This window comes from Sciurus carolinensis, chromosome 6, assembly GCF_902686445.1.
Source record: "Sciurus carolinensis chromosome 6, mSciCar1.2, whole genome shotgun sequence".
NCBI lineage: Eukaryota > Metazoa > Chordata > Mammalia > Rodentia > Sciuridae > Sciurus > Sciurus carolinensis.
In genome coordinates this window covers 156,209,612-156,237,387 of record NC_062218.1, presented here as the reverse complement: position 1 = coordinate 156,237,387, position 27,776 = coordinate 156,209,612, and the positions used below count along the sequence as shown (strand labels likewise).

Here is a 27,776-nt window from a genome sequence, read left to right as displayed (position 1 = left end):
AAGGGTTTCTTTGCCCTGAAATGGGCACTCTTCTGCTGTCAACTCTCAAGCCATCTATTGTCAAAGTCGCTGAATTCCTGGCTTCTGAAAAACTAAAGTAGAAAGGAGGCTAGAAGATTCCCAATACTACCTCTTCCCTTTCCAAGTGGGTGGCTCAGACTCTAGGAGGCATAGGGCAAGGGTGTCCTGATTTTGCTGTAAGCACCTAATTTTTTCTCTGGGAGTCAGTTTCCCCTTTGCAACAAGGAGCTGGGCTGGAGACCCCGAGGGGAACATGAGACAATGGTAAAAAGCCTGTGTTCCGCAAGTGCTTTAACTTTCCATCTCCTGACCCATCTTCAAAATGGATAATAAAACGAATAATTATGATACTTGGTTCAAAAGGCTGCTGAAATGCACAGTAAATAATTTACAAAAAGTGCTCAGCAGAGTGTCTTAGCCATGGTAAGCATGCAATAAATGTCAGCATTCTTACTGCCATTATTCCAATTCCAAAATTCAAGATCTCCATTAAGCAAGAGGATTTCTTTGTGAATGACTTTAACTCACGAACGTACGCAAGTGCACGGAGCCCTGAATTTAGCGATTTTCAGGGTCCCAGAGCCAGCTTTCCTGCCTCAAGAGGAAACCTGCGACCAGCAGAACAGCCATCAGGCCGCGGCAAGTTCCCTTTCCGTACGGTGCTCACAGCAGCTGCCCAGCGAGGTCGGAGCCGGGGCTTCCCCGCCGGCCCATCTCGAGCCCCATTGGTGGCCGCCTCGCTGGCGTGACCAAAGCTCCGCCCCCTTCTGGCTGGGACCACTCTGAGGCGATCTCCGGAAGCGGCGGGGGCCGGGGGAGGAGGGGCCGCGATGCATCCTGGACCTTGTAGTCCGCCCGCGCCGCTGTGGCCGGGAAGCGGTGCCTCCCGACGCGGAGAACTACAACTCCCAGCAGCCCCGTGGACACTGGGGCGAGGGGGGCTCGCGTCACGTGGGCGCTCAGCCTGGGCGGGCTATTTCTCAGTGCAGCGGCGGCGGCTCGGGGGACCGGGGCCTTTTGTTCGGAGCGGCTGCGGGGGGGCCCCGGAGCGGCGAGGCCGGCGGCCTTCCCCAGCGCGCTCGGTCCCGGTCGCCCCTCGCAGGGGTGGGGGGCCGCCTCCTGGGCCGGGCGTCGCCCCAGGCGCCGCCGCCCCGCCCTAAGCCCGCCCCGCCCGGCCTGAGGGGAGGAACCGGCCGGGCCTCTCGGCGCGGCCCTGCCAGCTCCGGAGTCGCCGCCGCGCTTCCCCGTGCTCCGGACCCGAGGCTTCCCCTCGCCCCTCAGGCCGACGCCATGAAGATCAAGGATGCCAAGAAACCCTGTAAGAGGGACTCTGGGACCCGCCTGGTGGGGAGGGCGCCCCTGGGCCGCATCCGGAGCCTCTCGGCGGAGCGGCCTGCTCGCGAGCCCGGCGCTGCTCGCCCGCGCCCAGGCGGGAGCGCGGCGGAGGCACCTCTGCAGCCCCGGCTGGGAGGCGGCGGCCCCCAGCATCCCCTGTGCATGCTTGGCGAGCGCCTGCCGCCCAGCCTTCGCTGCCACTTCCTCCTCGAGGTCTGGGGGCGTGCAAGAGGGAATTTTCGATTCGGGTTTTGTCATACAAGACTAGAACTGCCGTCCCCTCTGGCAGCTTGAAGTCCGGTTGGAATGAGGTGGCCTTGGCTGTCAGCGAGGGGCAATTACCAACATTTTTTTTTTTAAACTCCCCTCTGGCTTCCGGGCTTCTTGTGTCCTTGAAATCCCGGTGGGTTCCTGTGAGTTGTTACTGTTGTTGCAGTTGGAGCTTTTAACCATTCGAGCCTGTAACCTGCCAGTGGGTAAATTGTCTTTGCTCCTTTTTATTTAGAATTTTAAAGAGTTCACTTTTTTTTTTTTAAAGAAAACACAGATAAGCAAAAAAGATTAAAAAACACCCATATTTCCACCACCTGGAGCAACCACTGTTAATGTTATGGTGAATGACCGTGGGGATATTTCTTTGATCGTGTATGCATGCACTTTTAAAAAAACAATTCTTACTGTGCTGTAAAAAAGCCGGTCAACTTTTAGTTGCTTTCTGTTATTTGTAGCCATTTTAAAGCCTTTTATTTCTGTAATGGCTATTTAATCGTTCAGCCATTACGATTCTCATATTTTCATTCTCCCAGAACAAGTAGGAATGTTGGAATTCATGCTCATACCTTTGAGTTATATTGTTATTTTGTAGTTTTTACAGTTTCATGTGATCCTGCCAAATGTTCTAAGAAATCTCCAGCTATAAAAAAGGGGCACTACTATCTTCCTTGCCTGCCTGGTCTCCAGGGTTCTTGTAAACCTCACAGGAGAAGCATCCTGCCAAAGCACCCTGAAAACTAATTGTTATTCAAATGAGAGATGATTTGGTTTTAATGTTAAGGATGCAGTTGAACTTACTTCAGTACTTTTTCAAGGCGCCCCCCCAGCCAACCTTGTGCTAATGAAGTTCAGAATCCCTTGCTGGCTCAAAGTTCAGTTATTTCTAAAGCACCCATAGGGCATAGTCTGAATATTTGAAACAACACAAATCTTTCTTATCTAATAGCTTTTGTGCTAATTATTTTTTTTTTTTCATGATGATTTCTGGTGATAGTCGAATTCTTGTGTATTCATTTAAGGGGTCTATGGTGATTTGAAGGCTTAAAGGACAATGTAGAAACACTGGTAGTTTACAGTTGCTGAATTAATTAATACATCTCCAACAGATCCAATAACACTTGGACATCTTCCCTCAACACACACTTTTTCTCTGCTTCTCTTAGAATTTCCACTTAGTGAAGAGTATGACATATTACAAGTGTTGGTCTTTGCCATTGTTATGATAGTGATTTGATTATTTAGTCAAACTAATCAGGTATGAATACTATCTCCTTCAGAGTTGTTTCAAAACAGATTATAGTGATTATCGTTAAGTATTTTAAATTTCAGGTTGAGAAATTATATCTATTTTTTAAACTAGGTCCATTATTACTACATGGTGGAACACTGAGATCATTAATGTTTAAAAATAGTGAAAAAAAACTAATCAGCAGTTTTTATGCGGATAAGAAGGTGCCTACTAAGTTCTTCATAGTAAAAAAATAAAAAGCATCTGATTTTTGGATGTGTGGGAAATACCTCAAACCTCCACTGTCCTGAAAATATTTATAACTGAAAAGGTGTTATTCTGATTTTTTAAACCACTTAGGTTAACTAAACATTTTTTTATTATTTTAAATGGTTTTTTTTTTTTTTTGTAATGATAAGATTTACTGACAGACAGTACATGGAAGACACTGTATTTCTTTGTATGCATTAACACCGTTTAACTCTTCCAGCTATACCAGAGAAACCTTGATATCATACTGGTTAAACAAATGACTTTGGTTACACACATTTTCTTATATTAATCACCTAAGTAATAGAAAACATTACTTTTAGAAATGTCACAAGGTTATAAACCAGATGCATATATTAACCAGACATTTTTTTAAGGGAATTGGTTTCATTTGAATTGTATAATGAGTATCATTTGAAATTATGCATTAATTCAGCCCCAGGGGAAGGAGAAAGTAAGTCCATTTGTGTTCTTTTGTACCTTGACTGATATGATTTCTTAAGGTATAGGTTTTTCAGTGTGTTTGACTTACCTGTATGCCTGGATTAACAAGATAATAGTAAAAGGTGATGAATATATTTCATTGTAGGTTTCAAGTTGGTGCTCTGCTAACCCAAGTGGTAAAGGCCTTGAAATTTTCGTTAAGCACCAAGAATTGTATAGCATATATGTGTAGTATGCTTCTGTATGATTTCACTTGTAAGTTTAGTTATTAAGAATTATTTCCAGTAGAATAAAGTCATTTGGCATTAATAGTTTCTGATATAGCTCCCTTAGAAATAAATAATCTACTAAAGAAGAAAAATTTACTTAAAGCTTTACTAAGGAATCTTAATACTGAAGGTATGTGAAGTTGCATGTTTTCTTAGTCTCAGAAAACGCCACAATTTTCATCAGGAGTGATTGTTAAGAGTGAAACATCTTTTAATCTTAAGAACTCAAAGCATATCTAGAATATACCAGTTATGTCCATTTTAGAATTTTGTTCCTTAAAACATCCTATTATGATTTGAATATTTTCAGTATTTAGTTTCTCTGTATGTCCAAATTATGTTTAATTCTGTTTTGATATAGGATCCCTTTGGGATGGAATCAGTAGTATTTATATAGCTTTTCAGTGTTTCTCCCCCACTTCCCTAGTCAGATATCAAACTTGACACATCTTGTTAGAAATTAACAGTCTGTCCTCTGGCTAGATATCTTTTTAGTCATTTGAAAAGGTAATTGGGCATGCAGGTTTTACCATTTGTGTACATGATCTGCCTGATAGGGAAGATGATAATTCTTGGTAGCACTCTGTCCTTGGGGTAGAGGGCTATTTTTGTTGTGTATAAGGATCTAAAGACAGCTCTCTGTTAAGACCAGTTGAGACAGAATAAAAAGCCAAATAAACAGATTATGGGTGACTCTAGGAAATTCTCATAGTATGGAGAAGGTACTATATATTTGCCATAATCACAATGCTTATTTGTATTTATGGAACGTGTTTTGTTTTGCTTCGTAGATACATTTTTTTTTTCACTTGTTTTATTCTGGAAAGAAGAAATGTTTAGGTTATATGCAGTAAGTAGGCTACTTATGCACTGATCACCTACTTCAAACTGTCCTTTCTGTCCATTAGTCTGAAGCAGCAAAGCTATATATGGACTTACTTGATTTCTTTGCAAAGTGGTATTTAATTCTATTAGGTGGGCCTATGGTTGTATTTAATGTCCTGTGTATACATCATTGTTGTTGCAAATAAGTGACCTTTGAGTTTCATTCCCCTCTTTTTTTTTTTTTTTATTTTTCTTCCAAGATAAAAGTGGCAAGCGTAAGGATTTTCATAATACATTAGAAAGGTGTAGTGATACACAAAACTGAGGCAGGAGGATCACAAGTTTAAGGTCAGCCTGGACTTTATGAGACCCTGTCTCAAAATAAAAAGGGCTGGGAATGTAGCTCTGTGGTAAAGCACCGCTTTAATCCCCTGTTCAATCCCCAGTACAAGGAACAAAACAACAAAAGTGGATCATGATTGAGAATTTGTCTTCTATGTTCTTGTTACTTCCCTCATGAGTCTATTTTTTTTTTTTCTTTTCTTTTCTTTTCTTTTTTTTTTTTTTTTTGTTGTGGATCAGTACCAGGGATTGAACTCAAGGGCACGCAACCACTGAGTTGCTTAACACCTTGCTGTTGCTGAAGCTGGCTTTGAACTTGTGGTCCTTCTGCCTCGACCTCCTGAGTCTCTGGGGTGACAGGCTTGCACCACAGTGCCCTGCGCCCTCATAAGACTTTTTTGAGTAGTGATTATTTCTCTGGCATAGGAAATGAATTCCAGAACTCTGCTGAGTTGAAAGGATCTCTATGCAAAAGGTGGCCCTTACCAACTTTTTTTTTTTTTTTTTAATTGAAGGGATGAGTTTTGTTTTCAGCCCCTACCTTCTTGATTTTAAGAAGGAAGTTATCATAAATCTGAACAACAGAGTTAATATGCTGTAGTAACATATAACTTTATTTAGGTCTTTCTACTTTTTTTGTGAGGTTTTCTTTTTTAAACGTTTTTTTCCCTCTGATACTGGAGGCCAAACCCAGGACGTGTGTATACTAGGCAAGTACTCTATCCCTGAACAACACTCTCAACCCCTTTTTCTAGATTTTGAGACTGGGTCATACCATTTAATGATAATTATACCTAATTATACCTAAGCAGTCGTTTTCTTTCTCTGAAAAATTAAGCAAATTAACACCTTCATGTAAGTTCAGACTTTAAAAAACAGGATTGCAGTCAGTAGGGGGGCGTGAGTAATCACATTTACAAATGAGACTTTTTGCTGCCTGCTCCAGAGAGTGTTTTTAATCACCTTCTCTACCACTTTCTAACACTACATGAACTAGAGTGGTCACCATGATGCTATGAAAATGACCATCTCCTGAACAGTTTTCAAGTAGCACTCTAGAGCCATCTTCTGTAAACACTTCACCAAATGCGTGATGGAATAGTTAGTATGTATTTTGAAACTAACTGCTGCTATACCTTACAATTCAGAAACCTAGCTGCCTTAGAAAAGTAGATTATTTCTTGTTCCCCAATATATGTGAATAAACTTGAAATATTTGCCTAGACAGTAAGTTTCCTTTGAACTTTAATTCATGGTTTTGTATAAGAATTAAAAGTTCTTCATGTAACTGTATCTGGGGGTTTGCTTTTAAGAATGGTAGTATTGGGATATTTATAAACCTGGGACCAAAGTCTTCTGACTGAGAAATAAAATGGCGTGAACTTTGAACTTGCTAAGTCTTTGTAGTTGATGCCCTCAGTAACATTTTTATGTGTATATGTTATATATTCAGAGTATATCTGACACCTGGCTTGACATGAAGCACAGAAAGTAAATCAGTAATTATTGCTTTTTAATGTATTTTGAATTTTAAATAACAGGTTTTTAGCTTATGCTAGCTCATCAGGTAGAAAATATCTTGTTTCAAAGTGTACTTTTTGTGGCAATAGTGATTTCCACCCCTCCCATGAAATTTTACAGAATCGAGTGTCAATCAGAATTCATTTTGGTTGATAGTGTCAGAAGGATTCTGTTGTTTTACCCAATGAATTTCTGGTTTATTGGATCAGAACTGCTCCTGTTGTTTTCTTTGAGTGTGTATTTCACAGCAAATTAGTGTAGATTTCCCCTTCTGTTAGTTTTACTGTTTCCCAGTACTGTTTATTGGAACAAAGGGTGGGCGGTAGGGTCAGGAAAGTGATCTGTAACTTTTTAAATGAATTTTTTTTTTCTACCTCTGAACTACATCTCCAGCTCTTTTAACATTTTTTTATATTGAGACAGTTGCCGGGGTGGGCCTCCAGCACACAATTCTCCTGTCTCAGCCTCCTAAATCATTGGGAGGCTAGTTGTGACCACTGCCATAGCACCCAACATACATGAATTTCTCAAAGCAGAAGTTCTAGATTTCATGAATAAACTGAAAACAAAACTTGGTCATACTACCTTTCTTTATACCTATGAATGTTTTACGGTGTGGTTTCTGTAAACGCCTGCTGTTTTTTTCCAGAGTGTGTTATTCATTTAAGATGGCCTCCATTGCTAGCAACTTTGCAAAATTGAGACAATTCAGTGGTTTCTTCTGTGTCTGTTGCTTATCTACACCAGTATATCCAGGTGACATAGAAGCATAATGCTTGTTTGGAATTTTGCTGCCCCATGCTTCCCAAATGACAAAGTCATTTTATTTTTAAAAGATTGATTGTTTTTAACATAGCTCTTAATTTTCAATTTGGATTTCAAACATAAAAACAATTAAGCTTTTTCTCCAGAAGGTAATGGGAATTATTCCTCACATTCAAAATCACTTACTAATTTTAATAAATGTGTGAATTCTAGAATACAGAAATGTGTAGAATCCTCTCATTGACTCGTGTTTCTAGTTTTTACATGTATCAAGTAAAATATATTTTAGAAACAAAATAGAATTTTAGAATTGTCCTTGACAACTTTCACATAAAAACTAATATATTTTGTTGTCGAGCATTTTATAATCCATGTATTTTAGTTATTAAAATTATTTTTGATCCTCTATCTTAGTGGTTAAGATACTAGAGAAAGCAGAAATAGACTTTTCTAGGGTGAAATTCTGTCACTTTTTAAGTTTGACTTTAAGCAAGATTGTAATCTGTCTCCTATAAAATGCACACAGTAGGACAGCTTTATAGTAGGGATGTTAAGGGTTGGATGAACCATACATATTTATAAATATTAGCATATTTATGACAGATAATGAGTACTCAGTAAAGTCAACTCTAGTTTTCTGGAAACAATCAATTGTTCTTTAAACACATTCTAAGAATTAAGTTTTGTATTTCTTAATAATGCAGTGTTGATATCTCCCCCACCCTACCCCTGCCCAGTCTGGGAACAATGCTAAAATATCCTTGTATCTGTTATAAGGACCATGACTGATAAATGTAAGAAAATCATATTGTAGAACTGAATGTCATAGCATGAAGGATGAAGTGACCAAAGCCAGTGATTCTCAAATGCCATGTAGATCCATCTATAGCATTTATGAAATATTACCTAGGAGATTTTGTTCTACTAGATGTAGGATAACTCAGCCTTGCTTTACAAGAAGGAACACTTTAAGTACCTCTTGTCTTTGCTATTCCCTGCCACTAAATAAGTTTTCTAATTTGCTGTTAGTACCATTTTCCTGCTGAGAATATCTGTAGTGCCCTGAATTGTCTTAAGATTCTGATTTAAGTCTTAAGTTCCTTTGCCTAACCTGCAATGCTGTTTGTGATTGATCTTTGTCTATTGAACTTTAGCGTTCTTGATTACCTAACCATAGTGATTTATTCATATTTGCCTTTGTATAGACTGGCTTTTTTTTTTTAAATTCCTTTCATTCAAACAGAGTCATAGAATTTAGCATTCCTTCTGTTGGCCTGTACTGTATATGTAATTTTATTTTGCCTGTCTTATTCTTGTGTGTTTGTGTTTATATTTCCCTGCTAGATTAAACTCCTGGAGGACGGGAAATTTTTCTTACTCTTTTTACTTTTTTGCTACCAGATGTAGAGGATCTACTTAATAATTATTTACTAAGGGAATTGAGGAAAGTAATATTCAGAAATGTTAATTAATGGCTTTCCAGAGTTACATAACCCAGTTAGTAAGCGAGACCAGTTCCAAACCTGAATGATACTGTCCTAATGTACTTGTCCCTGAGTAGACTTGCCTTCAGCATTATTAACCAGATGTACCAGGGAAACTTAATAACGCTCAATGAGCAAAGAAAAAGATTTCTTTTTAAGAAAGCATATTTCCCATGAGCTACCTGACGTGCTTATAGGCCAATTTGTTTTATACTAAAGTCTTTTAGAAACAAAAAGCTGCTTCAGCCCTAGGTGAGATGACCTATTTTTTGAAACAAAATTGGTTCAGCTTCTTCCTGTTTCTTGGAACATGTGGTAAGTATTTCATAAATCAAAAGAAATGCCTATCTGAACAGGAATTAAAAGGCCCTGGGCCATCTCTTAAGTGTTCTGTAAAAATAAGTCTTTAGAAAATATACAAATGAAACAGGGAAAAGTGAGTTTTTTGTGGTAGTGTCATTATTGACTGAATGCATGGTTCCGGATAAATGACTGTTACATAATTACTCTTTCCTAATTTGCATTTCTGGAATCAAGGTTTTTTGTTTTGTTTTGTGTTTTTAATTTCACAGCTTTCCCATGGTTTGGCATGGATATTGGGGGAACTCTAGTAAAGCTCTCGTATTTTGAACCTATTGATATCACAGCAGAGGAAGAGCAAGAGGAAGTTGAGAGCTTAAAAAGTATTCGGAAATATTTGACTTCTAATGTAGCATATGGATCCACTGGCATTCGGGATGTACACCTTGAACTTAAGGATTTAACACTTTTTGGCCGAAGAGGGAACTTGCACTTTATCAGATTTCCAACTCATGACCTGCCTACTTTTATCCAAATGGGAAGAGACAAAAACTTCTCAACATTACAAACGGTGCTGTGTGCTACAGGAGGTGGTGCTTACAAGTTTGAAAAAGATTTTCGCACAGTAGGTATCTTACTCAAGAATGTGATAGTCTAGACCATACAGATAAGTAAATTCTAAGTAAAAGTTCAATACACGATAGTACATTCTTTCTTAACCTGAAATGAATTTAATAATTTCAAAGAGGTATCCAAACTATAATATTAAGACATAAAATTAAAGTGTTTCTATATCAGTATGAGATTAGCTGATATGATCATACCAGAGGAAAAAATGAAGTGGTTAAGTATTTGCACCTACATAGAGATTCATCATGAACAATACCAGAGGTACAAATGCCAGATTCTTTATGGTGTGTTTTGTTGGAGAATCAACTCCATGAGTGGCATTGATTTTGGTGACATGACATTCCAACATGCTGAATGACACTAAAATTCCAAACAGTGGAACCTGATGAATAAGGTGGTTAAATTCCTGTGTGAAGAATTCTTTGGGTTTATGCACCTAGGTAGTTAAATGGATAAAATGCTTTGTGCTTAATTACATAGACCCAGGTAATTGTAAACAGATTTTTTCCTACTGCCACTACAAAAATGTCTGACAAAAAAGTTGAAGAGAGAGCAGTGATGGGATAATTCTTTGTTGTGCAGAACTGTTTTACCCATTGCAATGTCTGGTGTCCCAGGTCCTTGCCCACTAAATACAAGTTTGGTCCCTGCCTCTTCCCCGTCTTTGGAAAACTAAAATGTCCCTGGAGGTAATATTGCTCTCAACTGAGAGCCAATGGATAAGATAAAATCCCTGAGAAATTTTGACACTAAACTAACAAAAGCAAGTGAAAATATGGGAATAATGGTAGTGAAATTTTGTAGAGTATGCGAAAATTATGCAATGTAGTCAAGTCAGGTATTTTGAATGCTGTTTATTTTTTCACTCAAATGTTTATTAATTTTTTTTACAGATTGGAAACCTCCACCTGCACAAACTGGATGAACTTGACTGCCTTGTAAAGGGCTTGCTGTATATAGATTCTGTCAGTTTCAATGGACAAGCAGAGTGCTATTATTTTGCTAATGCCTCAGAACCTGAGCGATGCCAAAAGATGCCTTTTAACCTAGATGACCCCTATCCACTACTGGTGGTGAACATTGGTTCAGGAGTCAGTATCTTAGCAGTCCACTCCAAAGATAACTATAAACGAGTGACCGGGACAAGGTAGTAATGTTTTTAGTCTTAATAAAAAGCAGCATTCACATTGTTTTATTTCTGTGTGTGTGTGTGTGTGTGTGTGTTGAGTATCAAACTAGGTCCTTGCACATGCTAATAAGGAAGTTCTGTACCACTGAACTGTACTTTGATCAATTTTATATTGATACTTTTATATTTATATTGATACTAGTTTCACTGGGGAAATTTTGTGTATTTGTGTAATACCAAATATGATACATAAGTTAAAATGTTGCAGATAATATATTTTTATAAATCTCGTTTAAAATTAAAATTCTTAAATGTTTATAGTATTAGTCAGCATCAGTTGGCTTCAAATTTTCCACAATGGTGAATTTTTTTTTCCTGGAATGATTCCAACAATGTTTTTTCCAGAGTTTAACAGATTAACAGAAAAGCATTTGCTGGAAGTGACAATATTTTGATTTCAAAACTGTAGTATATATTTATATTTTGTTCTTTTATTTTCCAGAGCATTTTTCTTTTCCCTGTTTTTCAGTTTTTTGTGGATATATTTTAAGTCTAAACCCTGCCATATGCTGAACAGATCGGCATTTAAACTACAGCATTGAGTAACCTTGTAATTCTTATAGGATAAATTTAATGTGAGCTTCTTTTGGGATAAAATTAATATTCCCAAATATTCTTCAGAGGTTTCTTTAACATCTGAAATGTGAATGTAGGAGATTTAAATTTTTTTTCCTTAGGATTCTCTTATGTACTTTATTAACTTTTAAGTCAAGGTGGAAACTTCTGTTTATTCAATGAGAGAAGAAAGATTTGGGGGTACTTCAGGTTGGTTTGTGGAAAAAACACACATTTTAAAAGTGGTACTTGTGTTTAAATGATATAAATGTAATTAGTACTTTATTTTTTATGGTGGTTGAGATCCATCTCCATTATAATTCTGCCAAAGAATTACAAGTATTTCTTATTTTGGTTCACTGAAAAATAAATTCAGTCTTTAGGTAACTTCAGTAGGATTCAAGGGTAGAACTTGCTAGAAATTTAGGTGAAATTAGGGAGCAAAGATTTTGAGTTTAAAGAATAGACATGATTTCAGGCATACTGTATATACTCTTAAGTAGCCGTATATCTCAGAAATCTTCCTATATTGTGGTAGATTCTTATTTTATACATTTGTAGACTTATCTATAGGATAAATTCCCCAAAATAGGATTGCAAATGCTTTTTTGCAATATGCAGTGTATCCTGGTACTGTTTTTTACCCTTACCATCAGTAGATCAAAGTGCATTTTAATTGATTTCAGCCTTGTCAGGCAAGTAAAATATGCCTTCCACAAGATCATTTCTTGGAAACTATTTAAAACCAGCTTTTCTCTTTTAATTTATATAGTACTTTTTTTTAACATTCTTTTTCAGTGCACACACACAAATATATTTTAGCAACTACAAAGTATTGAATGCCAAGAGATTTTTCCCCATTTGGTTTGTTTTTTGATCTGACAGGTTTGGTTTTACTAATCAGTTTTTCTTGCTTTTATTCATTATGTTGATACTTCAGCACTTCAGTAAATGAATACTATACCCTTTCACTTAGGAGAAAGGAACAGTATGTAAATGCAACTTAGCAAATTTTCCTTATTCTCTTTAGCCTTGGAGGGGGTACCTTTCTGGGTTTATGCAGTTTACTGACTGGCTGTGAAAGTTTTGAAGAGGCTCTTGAAATGGCATCGAAAGGTGACAGCACCCAAGCTGACAAATTGGTCCGTGATATTTATGGAGGCGATTATGAAAGATTTGGTCTGCCAGGTTGGACTGTAGCATCTAGGTGAGTTTCATGTTTATGTTATTCAAGTTGCTTACTTAGCTTTTGGAAAACAGTACATTAGGGAGTTGTAAGGGTGTTTTATCCTGTTCAGGTTCCAAGTTTTGAACATGGATATAGTTTAAAAATTAAGTATATATTAAGAACTTTACCCTGAGTGTACCCAGTAAGAAATCACTTTTATTTATTCTGAAGAATCCTTCCAGTATTGCTCTGTGCAAATACAAATGCATGTCCTCATTGTCTACCTTATTCAGAAGGTCGTGCCATTGTGCGGCATGCTGCACATACTCTAATGTAGCCATCAGCCCTAGAAGTCTCCCTGAATGGTCATACTCTTACATTGTGTCCATGTGGGTTTATCTGTAAGATAGTGCCAAAAGTAGGATTGCAGATGCTGCTTTCTTTGCCCTCCAAAGAAGCAGTACTGTTTCACCCTTGCCCACAATAGATCAAAGTGCCTGTTTTCCCTGTAGATTCACCAGTAGTTTGTTGTCAAACTTCTGAATTTTTGCTAATCTAATGAGAGAATTGGCACCTTAGAATAATTTTAGTTTACATTTCTCTTACAGTAAGTGAAGTGTAGAATCTTATATGTTCTTTTCTGTGAGTGATTGTTCATGTTCTGTTTTTCTGTTGGATTGTTACACAGTTGAATTTATCAGTCTTTTCTTTTATGGCTTCTGGATATTGATTCATAGTAAGTAAGTCTTAACATTCCAAATATATAAAGGAATAAATCCTTGTTTTCTTCTGGTACCTTAGTGGTATTATTTTTATATTTTGATTTTTGAATTAATATAAATTAATTATTTATAATTTATCTTACAGTTTTACATGCAGTACAGATCCCATTTTAGTTTTTTTTTTTTTTTTTTTTTTTTAAGAAGGCCCTGACACTTAATAGTCCTTTATTTAATCTGCTAATGTCAGATGATTTCTTTATCATACACTGGCTTTTTTTCCCATTACTCTGTTGATAAACCAGCACTATACTCTTAGATTTATAGAAACATAAAAATGGCTTTAATATCCAGAATGGCTGGTCCATCATTCTCTTAAGTAAGAATAAGTAAGTTTATCTTTTTTGTTGTTGTTTGTTTTGTTTGGAATTTCATTACAGCTTACATATTGACTTTGGGAAAAATGACATCTTTATGATGATGTCTTACTATTGAAGAACTTGTCTATTTGCTTAAGGCTACATCTGTACCTTTCAGATATTTAAAAAGTCTTATTTATGTATATATGTTGTTTTTAAAATTTATTTCTAAATATTTTTTTGTTTTCTCATATTCTCATTTCCATTATACTTTTTAACTGGTTGTTGCTTATACACTCCAAGTTCTTTGTCAAGACATCCCATGCCCTTTGGTAGTAGGGCCTTTGCCTGACTCCTCAGTGGCTTCTGTTGGTTCCCACAAATACCCTTCACTTTGACCATTTGTTGTCACTTTTGTTTTCATAAATGTTTTCAGATCTCATTTCTGTGTGCCTTTAACTTTTAATTGCCTCTGCCTAGAATTTCCTTCTCCTTTTTTTCTGTTTCTTGTTCCTTTTACAATGGAAAATCTTCCCTCATGCCTTATCAATTTTTTCTTCTTACCACAATGATAGAGGGTCTGTTTTCCTTTGTGTTCCCAAGGTAGCCTATGGTTTGGTTTTGTGTATTTGTATTTTTCCTGCTATAGTTAGCGCTTCTAATGCTTTCTCCTCCTCTGTCTAGGCCTGCATTGTCCATATGATAACCTCTAACTTCATGTATATCAAACCTTGGAATGCGGTTAGTGAGTGCCACATGGTGAAATGACTATATTTTGAGTATATTGCTTAAATATCTCATCAAAATTAATTCCTGTTTATTTTTACCTTTTTAAATATGGCTAATAGAAAATATGAAGTTACATGTGGCTTATTTTATTTCTATTGGACATTGCTGCACTAGACTCAAAACTGCTTGAGGGACTTCCTTTTTGTCCCTAGCACAGTTCTTGGTATGTCAAATGTTTGTTGTGATTGAATGAAATAGAATTTGACATTAAAACTGAGATACCTTTGAAAACACTTTGACTTTTTAAAAGTAAGTCAAAATGTACTTTCCTGTTTTTTCTTGGCTTTCTAAAACAATAGCCTTTTAATTTCACTGTTATGCATTAAATTTAAATGTAGTGGATGGTTTGGTAATCTTTGTAACAACTAAGTGGTTTTTTTCTTTTTTTAGACTTAATTTTAACTTTAATTCTTTAAAAGATGCTACTTTAGTCCTTCTGTAGGTTGGGTGGTTTTTTGTGTTTTTGGATATTTTTACTGGGTGGGGGGCTGGTACTGGGAATTGAATTTAGGGTCTCACGCATGTTAGGCTTGTACTCTACCACTGAGCTACACCCCCAGCCTCCTTGTGTAGATTTTTGTTAGTTCATTTTTATCGTATCCCTATGTAGTTTTACTCATTTGGTCCTAGTGTTACAAATATATGGAGATTAAAGATACATATGCTAATGTATGAAATGTTGCTTGTTGCCAGTGAATTTAACCTTGGTTTTCATTTCTCTGCAGTTTTGGAAATATGATTTATAAAGAGAAGCGAGAATCTGTTAGTAAAGAAGATCTGGCAAGAGCTACTTTAGTTACTATCACCAATAATATTGGTTCTGTGGCACGAATGTGCGCTGTTAATGAGGTAAAAAAGAAGAAATTTTAAGTTTATGAAAAACATGCATTTGAGTTTTTTGTGCATCTGACAGATCTTCTTTTGTTTTCCTTAACCAAGACCTCTAGAATTGAGATCTATTAAATCCCATAACTAAATTAAATGTTATTTGCCCAATTGTTTTATTAACTTTAAAGAAAGTGACAGATAATTCAAATAGAAATAGAATGAGTAAATAAGTTACATTTTATATATACCCAAAAACCTTTTCAGAAATATACAGCCTAAATCTCCTGAGAATGAAAAAATATCTTAATAATCATAGGGCCTTTTGAGGTAGCTAATTGTTGATAGCCTTTTCCTACTGTTAATGTAGCATCTACCTAGTGAAGTCCTTGGACGTGTTCTTGCTGCCCTCGGCTTCTTTACAGTGCTGCCTTGTTGCATATGGATCAAGCAGCATTGTACAGGGCTATGAAGGCACCGAGACTTGTTCTTCACATGGGAGTGAGTGATGTGAAATGCTCACTCTGTGACAAGGATACGCTGAGGGTTGGCTACAAGGCTGGGGTGTTTTCATTAGGAGGAGAAAAAGTATAATACCATTTTCGTATAATATATATTTGCCCATTTAATTTTTATGGCTGTCAGATACTTCAAGTGGATTGAGAACTTTTCTTCTTAAAGGAACCTTTCGTTTGTTCATTCACCTGTTTATTAATTGAGTAAATACTTATAAAACACCATGTTCTAGGGCATTGTTCTAGGTACTCGGAATATGCTATGTTTGTGAAGAAAAAAAAGATCACTGACTTTGGAACTTAAATTCAGTGGTACATTTAGTAAATTGTTAAATATGTATTGAGTAATAAGTGGTATTTTTTTTAAAAAGAAAAAGAATAAAGAGAATTGAGAGTAGAGCAGAGAGTGACTGAGAACAAGTTGCTGAGTAATTGAGTGAAGGCTTTCTAGAAACTGTGATCCTTGCATGTTGAAGGTCCTTGTCTGCATGAATTACACACTAAAGTGTTTTGAGGGTAATGGGTCATCATGCCAACAACTTATTCTTAACTCTTTCATAAAAATAAAATCTTTTATGTAAAGTTTGCAAAGTGCAGAAGAAAAAATCTTTTCTAACCCTTGGGCAAAGATTTGAAGGAAGTAAGGGGGGCACTGGGGAGATAGCTCAGTCGGTAGAGTGCTTGCCTTGTAAGCACAAGGCCCTGGGTTCGATCCCCAGCACCAAAAAAAAAAAAAGAAGGAGGAAGTAAAGGGAACATGCATACTGATATTTGGGTAGAGAGGCTCTAGCAGAGAAAACAAGTATGTCAAATATCTGAATTATTTAAATCTAGACTCTTGACCAGATGCAGTGGTGCACACCTATGATCTCAGCAGCCCAGGAGACTGAGGCAAAAGGATCACAGTTTAAGACCAACCTTACCCACTTAACAAGACTCTGTCTTAAAATAAAAAGACCTGGGCATGTGGCTCAGAGGTAGAGCACCCCTGGATTAAATCCCAGTACCATCGGGGGAAAAAAATCCAGACTCTTAAATTTGCAAATTACAGTGTAGTGAGTTGATGTGTTGGGGAATACTTTGAGGGATAACAATAGTCTAGGACCTTTATTCTTAACCATGTAGGTCTAGATTTTCCACTGGCCAATTTACTTAACAGTAATTAAGGTCATTGTTTATTCTGTACAAACTCATGTGCAAAGATATGTACCAAAAATCAGTATATCATTGTGAGAGTAAAAACAGGTTTTCTGGACATTCCCACATAGGTTTCCTCATCTGACACTTTCTATTCATAGAGGCACCTAAGAAACTAAATTAATGACTGAGGAATCTTAGCAAGAGAAAAGGACTTGATGGCTCTGTCTGGGGACAGAGAATGGGTTGATGGCATGCATGCCATCGTTACTTTCCAACTCTACCTGGAGTCCAGGTTGCTTGTCATGGTTGCACATGCTTTGTAGCACACTGACCATGTTTAGAGTTTATCTTAAATACTTTAAAAAATACTTTTCCTTAGGGCTGGGGCATAACTCAACAAAGATCCTATGCTTGGCACATACCAGGGTCTGGGTTCAATACCTAGCACCAGTTTAAAAAAAAAAAAAAATAGCCACTTTGCCTTGGTTTGATTCCTTTCATCTCATTACTAAGAGGTCTCTTACTAATGAATTAATTAGTAGTTAATTAACTATAATGAATTATTTGTTGGCAATTTTTAGTAATAAGTCTCACCTGTAATCTTTTTTTTTTTTATTTTTATTTTTATTTGAGTAGACTTAGAACAGCTTTACAGCAAAACTGGGTGGAAAATAAAGTTCCCACACTTACTCTCTCACATCTCCCCCACTATCAGCATCCCCCAACAGAGTGGTGCATTTGTTTACAGTCCATGAATTTGCATTGACATATCATCACTTGAGTCCATTGTTTACATTAGGTGTTGTATGTTCTCTGGGTTTTGACAAATGTTAGCCCTGTCCAGCACTAACTAAATATTCAGGATTATAGAGATGTATGCAGGATATAGTAGGCACTAATCCGAGGTAGTTTAGAGTTTTTAAATAATGATTTTGTTAACACTTTGTGCTATAAAATCTGTTTAATATTCTTTTACAAGTCACTGTCTTTTTTTTTTTTTTTTTCTTTTCTTTTTTCTTTTAGAAAATAAACAGAGTTGTCTTTGTTGGGAACTTTTTACGTGTCAATACTCTATCAATGAAACTTCTGGCATATGCACTGGATTATTGGTCCAAAGGTCAACTGAAAGCATTGTTTCTAGAACATGAGGTATGACAAAAGTGTTTTGTGCAATATTTAATAGTCTGCTTTGAGATGTAAATTTGGTATGTTGCTTCTTACCTTGTTATTTATAATTATAAAACAAGAAGTTACTGAAATAGAAGACCAGTTCCTTTACTTCAGTTTCAGCTGAGGAATGGGAGTTACTATAACCTAGTAGGCACCCATTATGATTAGAATTTCATAGCTCTGACCTAGAGAGCAGTATGAGGTCTCTTGAGCTCCAGATACCCAGGCTGCTTGGAGAATTAGTGGGTGTTTTGTTTTGTTTTCTTAAATTGTTTATTTTTTTTCTTTATCTCCCATTAACCAATGTTGGCTATGAATAATACAAAAATAAACAGTTTCTGGGCTAGGAGATAGCTCAGTGGAGAGCACTTTCCTATCATTCTAGAGACCCTGGGTTTGATCCCCAGCACTGCAATATATATATAATTTTGCAATGAAAATTCTCTTTAGTCCTCTTACCACAGTCTCACTCCCACCTTCAAAAGTACTGTTAGCATTTGGAATTGATGGTTTAAGATTTTTTTTCTATATTATTACATCCAGTAGAAATCTAATCTGAGCAGTTAGCAGACCACATCATAGTTTGAGGTCAGTAAACTTGAATCTTTTTTGTAATAATATAAGACAAATGTTATATTATTACAAATTAACAGCACAGGTTCAAAATATTCTGTGCTGCTTATAAGCATCCATGTCTCATTGTCAGTGCTCTCAGTACAGATCAGAATGACAGCATATTCTCTAGTGCAGTTCCGTGTGTCATGTAGTGAGAATATCAGATCCACAGGAACTTTGTTCATTGAGTGGAGAGGGCACAGAATTGCGTTATGGTCTTAGAAACTTCAGGGTCTAAAAGCCACACTTTAATAATACTTAATTTCAAAAGTGTGTGTGTGTGTGTGTGTGTGTGTGTGTGTGTGTGTATTGAGAATGCAATCTAAGAAACTTTTACAGCTAACAGTATGGCAATTGGAGAATTTCCAAATGCATGTTATATAACAGATAGATGATATAAATATGTGTTTTTCATAAGTGGTCAGCATTATATGGTAATTTAAAAGCTGCACTGTGTGTTTAAACAGTTGTTTAAAAATCACACAGGGATACTTTGGAGCAGTTGGTGCACTTCTTGGGCTGCCAAACTTCAGCTGAAGCATCAGAGGTTACTCTGCTAATGAATGTCATCCTAGAGGAACTAAAACCAGAGGCGTTTTAACTGCATTGTTTGTCCTTGGAAACCAAAGGATAAAAGAATTTCACTATTCCTGTTAATTTTGAATGTCAGAATGGAAAACTCATGAATGCCATATTAAAAGAGAGAACTCTGTAACATGAAGTATTGTTGAAGTGTTTTCCCTTCTGTATATAGCCAGTGTTCAATCTTTAAATGCAGTATAGCCTCTGATTATTGAGCTTCCTCTCAGAAAGATTTTCTATTTATTTTATGTAGCCAGCATTGTAGTACTGTATGCTTAAGACACAAATCTTAAAAAGTCTCAGAAATATTTCACTTATGAAAAATAATTGATTTTAAATATTCATTTTGAGTCCATTTTATGTGTTATGATTACTAGTGAGCCGACAGTAATATACCCAGTATGAAAATTTATTGTAATGGCAGTCAGAGATGATGGTTTTATGTGATTTTAGAAATGTTAAGGCAATATTATTGTAGTTTTTCTAACACATCCTCCTCAAAAAAAGCATGTACTATGTGATCTTTGCCCAAAAGTATAATTTTCCTCAAATGCCATAATTTAAATGAAATATTATTATATGTTACCCTGAATTTTGGAATGAATCCTGAAAAATGCACGTTTGGCGACATTACACTTTCTGTATTTTTGATTTAATCAACACATTGAAATGTTTGTATTTTTAAATTGAAAGTTTACTTACTTATTTTTGAATCTGTCTGATGAAGTCCTTAGACTATTCAAATGGGATATGATTTGAGTAAATCAATAGTTCCATGCCCTTTTTACTACTAATTTATCATGCCCAAATTTAATATATTTCTTATTCAATATGAACCATGAAAGCTAAAGATTTTTATTCTATTATGAACAGCAACAGAATCATTTATTTTAAATGGGTGTTTTAAAACTGAGGGAGTCTGAGGCAGTATTACAGAATTATGAGAGAATCAGTGTTTTCCTACATTTGGTAATAAAAGCAATTATAGTTTAAAATTTTTAAATCATTTTGCCTGGAATTTATTCTCCATTTTGAATTCATATTTTAAATGTTATGAAAATTACCAGCTTTTACATTGACAGTAACTAACATTTTGGTGGCTCAGTAGTTAAATGAAGTTGTTCAGGTCTGTTGCTTCTTCCATTTTAGGAAGCAGAAAGACCTGGGGGATGATTCACATTGCCAGTAAACCTGGGTGTACTTAGAAGAGGTTAGATGATGTTAAATTTCAGAGGGTTACCTTGTGTTTTTACAGATCCCAGAGTTGCTCAGTAAAGATCAGTTTCAGTAGAATGTCAGAGATACTTCATGAGGATGTTTCTCCATGTCTTTTCACATTTTTTGGTCTAACACTTAAAATTCAGTTTACCTAAAGAAATGAACATATGAATAATAGTATAGTATTTATGGAACAGGCATGTAAGAGGTGTTGTTATGATTTTGATTTTTCAGAACTTTGAATTCAGGTTGCTCAGTAGCCGTTCTAAAAATGTTCTGACCACATTTCTTGCTTTAATGTTTCCATTGGTGTGACTGGCTATTTCAGCTGAAATGCCATTGGTTCTGTTTATTTTGAATGTTTCTAATTTGGGTGTTTGTACAGTAAGAATATCCGTGAATAACAGTAACTGCGTTTTATACCTGTGGCAAACTGTGCATTATATGCTGTAGGTTTAGGGCAGTCTTTAAGAAAAATTGGAATGGTCAAAGTGTTTTAAGTTAATTTGATCACTGTACTTTGGTTAGTATAAGACCATGATATTCTTTGAAACTAAAATTACCTGCTAAAAGGTATGTAAAGTGAACTACCATCTTACCCCTATTGATCATTAGCTTTTTCCATATGTAATACAGAATTACTGAATTGATAATGGGAAGTGCACAATTGTGATAATAGAATTATTTACTTTTTTCTTTTCTTTCTCTTTTGTTGGGGAGCGGGGACAGTACTCAGGATTGGACCTATGGGCTATGTACCACTGAGCCACATCCCCAGCCATTTTTATCTTTATTTTTGAGACAAGGTCTCACTAAGTTGCTGAAGCTGGCCCCAAACTTGTAATCCTCCTGCCTCAGCCTCCAGCCACTGGGATTATAGGCATACACCACCATGCCTGGCTTAAACCAGTAATAATACACTTTCTGGTAATTTTAAAAGGTCACAAGAAGCAAATGAAAACAATTTTAATTATGTGTGTTTATTTAACATAGTATATCCAGTATGTTATTTCAACATGTAATCAATTCAAAATATATTTGGGAGTTTTTCTTTTTTAATTTTTGTAGTGTTCAAAACCTGTGTATATTTTACACTTAAACAAAGCTCAGTCCAGACTGACTACATTCCAGATGCTTAGTAGCCACACATGGGTAGTGGCCACTTTAGTGGATAGTGCACTTCTAGAACTACCTCTTAAAACTGAACACTATCATATGTCCATGTATGTGGGCTTTTTATAGAATGTTTGAGAAGAGGAAAATTGGAAACCTTAGTTTTTACATAGAAAGGGATAAAAAAATAGCTTGTTTGGACTAGTTATTTTATACAGATAAGCTATTTATGACCATTCAAAAAATATCTTAGATTGGTATCCTGTCATCTCAGTGTAGTATGATTTTTCTAATGATAAAGCAAAATTGATTATTTAGTGACTTAATTTCTAAAATTCTAACTGAACATTGAGTGGCCGATTTTTTTTAACTAAACTTCATTTCATGGTTGACCTTGGTACATACAGAGATTAACTTTCAAGTTTAAATTTCATCTTTAAAATGTCTGGATCCAGGGGCTGGGGCTGTAGCTCAGGGGCAGAGTGCTTGCATCACATGTGTGAGGCACTGGGTTTGATCCTTAGCACCGCATAAAAATAAACATAAAGGCATGCTGTCCATCTACAACTACAAAAAAAAAAAAAATATTTTAAAAGAAAATTCTGGATCCAGGTACAGTTGCTTGTGCCTATAATCCCAGCTCCTCTGAAAACTGATGGAGAAGATCATGAGTTAAGTCAGCCTGGGCAATTCAGGCTATCTCCTATCTCCAAAAAATAAAAAATCCGATGACTTTTTCAAATGCAGAGCATGCTATCAGTTTGTTTTGGGGCTTGGTAAAGAATACCAGATCTAGGTCTAGAACTTCTCACCACTCCCACTCCCCCAGAAGAGATTTCCTTTTCTCTACAAACTCTTTAGTTAGAACTAATGACTTTCAGTTCTGTACCCAGACGTCTCCAAAGACAAAGTATTAGTAGACTTGCCTCAGGTAAGTTAAGTTGGCAGTTCTTTGCTTGGCTGCTTTAATTTAAATGTTTAGGAAAATGGGTCAATTCTTGGTTTGGGTAAAGTCAGTGCTATTGCCAATAATACACATGATCATTGAAAACCTGTCCAGACAGAGGTTCCAGTTATTTGCCAAATAGTCCCTGAAAAATCCTGAGTTATTTTTGTCTTTGGAAAAGTGTATATGTGATTGCCATATTTTAATTGCCGGTTCCTGAAAGACCAGTCCTGTAGCTGGAAGGCTGGCAGCTCAGTGGAAGGCTTTTCCTCTTTTTCCAGTAGTCCATTACTTGCCTTGATTTTAAGGTTGCATTCTTGGATGGAAAGCTCAGCAAGGCTGTAGTTTCTAAATGCCCTTTATAACCATTCTGCTTGTTAGAAACAAATGTTTTCATATTTGGTGTTTTTGTATCTTCATTCTGTTGAGCACTTTATGCTTTTAGTGTATTGCTTTTGAGAACTTAATGTAGAAATTCTTTCTTTAAGCCATTGTAAAAACTGATAAAAGGATAATGAAAATGTGTTTATACTTTTGCATTTAACTTACTGTCTTGTGGTGTATGTAAACAAAATATTAGAAATATATTGCCTTTTTGTAATAATACTTTTTTTTTTTTTGCGGTGCTGGGGATTTGAACCCAAGGCCTTGTGCTTGTGAGGCAAGCACTTTACCAACTGAGCTACATTCCCAGCCCATAATAATACTTTTTGACCTTATTTAAATAATATGATTGCCTGAAATGTCAATGGTGTCTTATTTCCAGTTAAGTTTGTTTATTCTAGTATGTTTTACTCTTACCACTGAAGGAATGAAGCCAACTTTTCTGTCATCAGATAATCTTAGTCTGTATTACTGCCAGTTTTCAATATTTAAGAGAATAATTGTATTAAATTCTCTACTGAGTCTAGCAATAATCAGTAAAGACAAAAAAAGTGAATAATTTTTTTCTTTTAAGTGTTTTAATAACCCATTCAAAATAGCGGTGGGGTGAAAAGTGAATCATCCTAACTTTTCTGCTAGAATGATTTCTACTTCTAAAAAGTTCAGGCATCTTCTTAAAGCAGTCCTGTTGTTTTGCATATTTGTCTTAAGTATTTAGTGGATATGGGATCATTATTTGTTATTGTTTTAGAAGTTGTGCCAGTCACTGGTCTGGCCTTTTTGAATTTGTCAGATGGGAAAATTGGGTTGCTGACAATGGAAAATGCCTCATTATCATCACGACCCTGAGAAGACAGTTGCTTCCTTCATAGCAGTATTGGGGATGGGGATAACTAAAACAATATTTTCAAATATTTGGTATCATGTTTTAGAGTTAATTTTTAGTGCTTACATAATATTTTTGTAATTGCTACCTAAATTTTATTGGTATGTGTTAACAGGTAATAGGTTTTGGATTCTCACCAAACCAGTGAAATGATATTCTCGTAATATGTAACTGCCTGTGGTGGCTAAGTAGATATACCTTAACGTATACGAAGGGTATTATATTAAAGTATGTGTATACACCTTAATCTGCAAAGGCATTATAATTTATTATATGAAAAGAAAGACATACCATTAATATTCATAGGTGGGGAGTGTAGCCCCATGGTAGAGCACTTGCCTAGCACGTGAGACCCTGGGTTCATTTCCCAGTACCAAACGGTGGGGAGGCTTCTGTGCAGTTAAACTCGGATGTTAAAATATTAGGTATAATTGGGAATTGTCTTAATGATCATTTTGAGCTTTTTGTAGTTGTTGTTTGGTTGATTTTGGTTTTCTTCAGTGGGAACACATGTGAATGAACATGAACCCTTCTGGATTCATTACTTTTATCCAGCACAATTCACAGCAAAAATTATAAAACAGGTTTTGATTGCCTGTAATTAGATTGAAAAGGATTACAGTCTTATCTCTAGCAAATATTGAAGACCTAAAATACTTTGTCCATAGAATTGTCTGAGAATGACCAGATAGACATGCACATGACATTCCTACTTTACTCTTTTAGAATAAAGGTGGTAGTGAGCTGATACTGGAGTTTCAGGTACTTCTGTTAGTTTTGAGTGATATGTTTGAGTAAAAATTGATTTTTTTTTTCCCCATAAGAAAATCTAAAATATCTTGATTTACTTCCTAGCTCCTTTTGTAGTCAAAGGTTATTTTTCTTTAGATCTCGCTGCAACTACCATTAATTTTAAAAGAAGTAATGAGGAATGTATTTTTCAACAAAAGTTAAAAAGTAAAATTTTTGAATTGCTTAAATATGTAAATAATTCAATTCTAGGATATTGCAGTAAAGTACAAGAAGTTCCAGTAGCTTTCAAAGGAAACATTTTATCTTTTACATGATTTGTAAAGTATATCCAAATAATGTAAAATAGTTTGAGATTATTTTGGCTTTACATCATGTTAGAATTTCATCTAGATAGCCTAGCAGCTCAGTAGTTACCACAGATAATAAACCATTTTGAAGTTTGCTACCTTTTTTCCTGAGCGGCCCCTTTTAGTTTACAACATTTAGAAGGAAAAGGTAACTTCATAGACCTAACACCAATATCCATGCTTTCTTGTCCCAAATACGGTTAACGGTATTAGGATATAAGTAATGTTAAGAGGGTTTTATCATTTTTATACATTGTGTGCATTTACTTTTGAACTACAGTGAATTCTGACATTTTTAACTGAAGCTGAATGAACGGCATTTGTCGTAATTCTGCCCAGTTAATTACCACATCGTAGCTAGAGGGTGTTTTGGGGACTAGGGATGTAGCTCAGTGGTAGAGCACTTGCCTAGCATGCACGAGGACCCAGATTCAATCCCTGGTACCAAAAAAATAAAATAGGGGATGCTTTTATACTCCAGTGTAGGAAACCTTTAATTTGGGGGTTAATTTTACTTACACATGCCATTTCAACTTCAGTTGCCTTATTCTGTCTCTTCCATTATTCTTGTCAGATCTAAGCTTTTTCATATCTAAATTCTTTTAACATTGAATCTGTGATGTAAAAAATGTATGATGTGCTACAAATTTTATGCATAATAAACTAAGTTATAATCTACTGTAACCTGTAAAACATTTGTTGTAAATTACGTAATTTATTTTTCCATTTATGTACAGTTTCTTATGTAAATTTTAAAAATAATTTGTTGTGGCTTGTTCTGTAAACATTCCCATATTCTTCATGCTTCTTCGCGTGAAATATTCAGTTTTGCTTATTTATATTAAACTAACTTAAGTGTATCTGCCCTCTTTTCTGTAGTTTTTTTCTAATTTTGTTAATATTCTAAGTAAATGTTAAAATTGTATCTTTTATGTCCTACTTCCAAATAAATTCTCTTCAGTTTTTACCATATGTATCTCTTTTATTACTTATCTTACTGTACGTACTTCCACATTTTCTCTGTGATTAAACGTAAGGTTGTGATTTTCACTAAAATTAACCATAGTAGAATGTAAACTGTGAGAGCAAGGACTTTGTAAAGACTTGTTCACCTCTGTATGTCCAACACCTGGTGCACAGAAGCATTCAATAAACACACACCTGTTGAACAAATTCATTATAGTATCTGTATCTTTCTGGTCTGCCCACATGAGATAGAAGCATTATCGTTTCCCACACCTTTCTCTGGCATTAGAAAGCACAGACCTTAGTCCCTTAGTGATTCATACTTTTGTGAAATTTTAAGACATTTCTTAAATGTAAAAAGCTTTTCTTTTTCTTGAAATGAGACCCTATTGTCCTACACCAAAAATGAACACCTACAGAGTGCTTCTTGGAGTTGTGGATGGGCTCTTGCAGAGGGGTGCCACAAGACCGTGGGAGTTTGGCATCAGAGTTTGGGAAAGGCATTTCCTTTAAGCCAAAACATTATTATTTTTAACAGTCACTGCCTGTCAACTGAGAGAGAAAAGACTTTGATTTTTCTTAATATGTGAAGTTGGGAAGTTCGTCCACTGTACTTTGAAACTGAAGGGTTTTCTCGACCCCGGGCATGCAGGAATGGTTGAGGACAAGAACATGACCCATGTGGCACGCGAAGCACGCGTCCTTTTTGTTAAAACCCAGTAAGAGGAATTGGGGAGCAAAAAAAAAGGTTTGGGGGTGGGTTTTAGGTTTTTTTGTGTTTGTTTTGGCCTTTTTCTGGCTGGGGATCAAACCCAGGTAAAGTGCTTAGCAAGGCAAGTGCTTTGCCACTAAGCTGCATTCCATCCCAGGAGATCTTGACTAAGGGAGACAATGGTGTGATGTGGAAATACTAGATCTGAGGTGTCTAACTCTTCGAGTATTGAAGTACTGCAAGTAGTTGAAGATAAGCTACTGAAGAGCAAAAGTGAGACTGCATGCCTAAGTGTGTTTCAAAACAAGCAAACTTCAAGTGGGAAGAAAAGTTTATATTGGATTCTATCACCACCATATACTTGGAAAGCGAGCTGTTGTGATTTACATTCCTCAACTGAGTTACTGTGTAAACAAATGCTAATGTTTCTGCATCTAAAATCTATTGATCACTTACTATGCTAGGAAATTTATAAGTTTTTTGTGAGCTCTTGCTATGTTTCTGGTTTGGGGAGGATTTAAGAGTTGTGATTTTCCTTAAACTTGAAAAATTTGACATCCCTGAGGCTTTCTGTTAAAAATATACTTTTCAATGTTTCCTTTCCAGAGGTCAAGGTCAACAGTACACCCTAAAAATGCAGGTGACTACATTCAGATAAATTACTCATTCCCACTCAGGGTTTTAAATATAATCTTTACAGTTTCTGGAAACTATAACAAAGATTAGTCAAAACTATGAAGACACATTCCTTAGGAAAAAAATATTGAATCCAGCTATCCCAGATCTCCAGAGAAATAACACATTTAAATGATACCATTGAGAACAGGCATGGTAGTGCACACCTGTAATCCCAGCAACTCACGAGCCTGAGGCAGGAGGATTGCAAGTTTGAGGCCAGCCTCAGCAACTTAGTAAGACCCTGTCTCAAAATGAGAAGGACTGCGGATATAGCTCAGTCGTAGCGTGCTTGCCTAGCATGCACAAGGCCCTGGGCTCTGTCCCCATTGCCTCAATAAGAAATTAATGTTAACCATTGAAAGAATTCAAGCATCTGGACTTGGAAAATGTGAGTACATGTTATATAGTTATTTTTTAGGTGTCATATTTTTAACAGTTTG

General features: G+C 36.1%; 1 protein-coding gene across 1 annotated transcript; it reads left to right on the top strand.

Annotated features, from left to right (window-relative positions):
* The first annotated feature begins 997 nt into the window (after positions 1-997).
* Positions 998-26,157, top strand: Pank3 (pantothenate kinase 3). Its single transcript, XM_047555728.1, has 7 exons — positions 998-1,339; positions 9,350-9,702; positions 10,601-10,854; positions 12,482-12,658; positions 15,212-15,335; positions 17,990-18,115; positions 19,238-26,157. The coding sequence occupies exons 1-7, from the start codon at positions 1,312-1,314 to the stop codon at positions 19,286-19,288; spliced, it is 1,113 nt and encodes a 370-aa protein (XP_047411684.1). The 5' UTR covers positions 998-1,311; the 3' UTR covers positions 19,289-26,157.
* Positions 26,158-27,776: the final 1,619 nt, after the last annotated feature.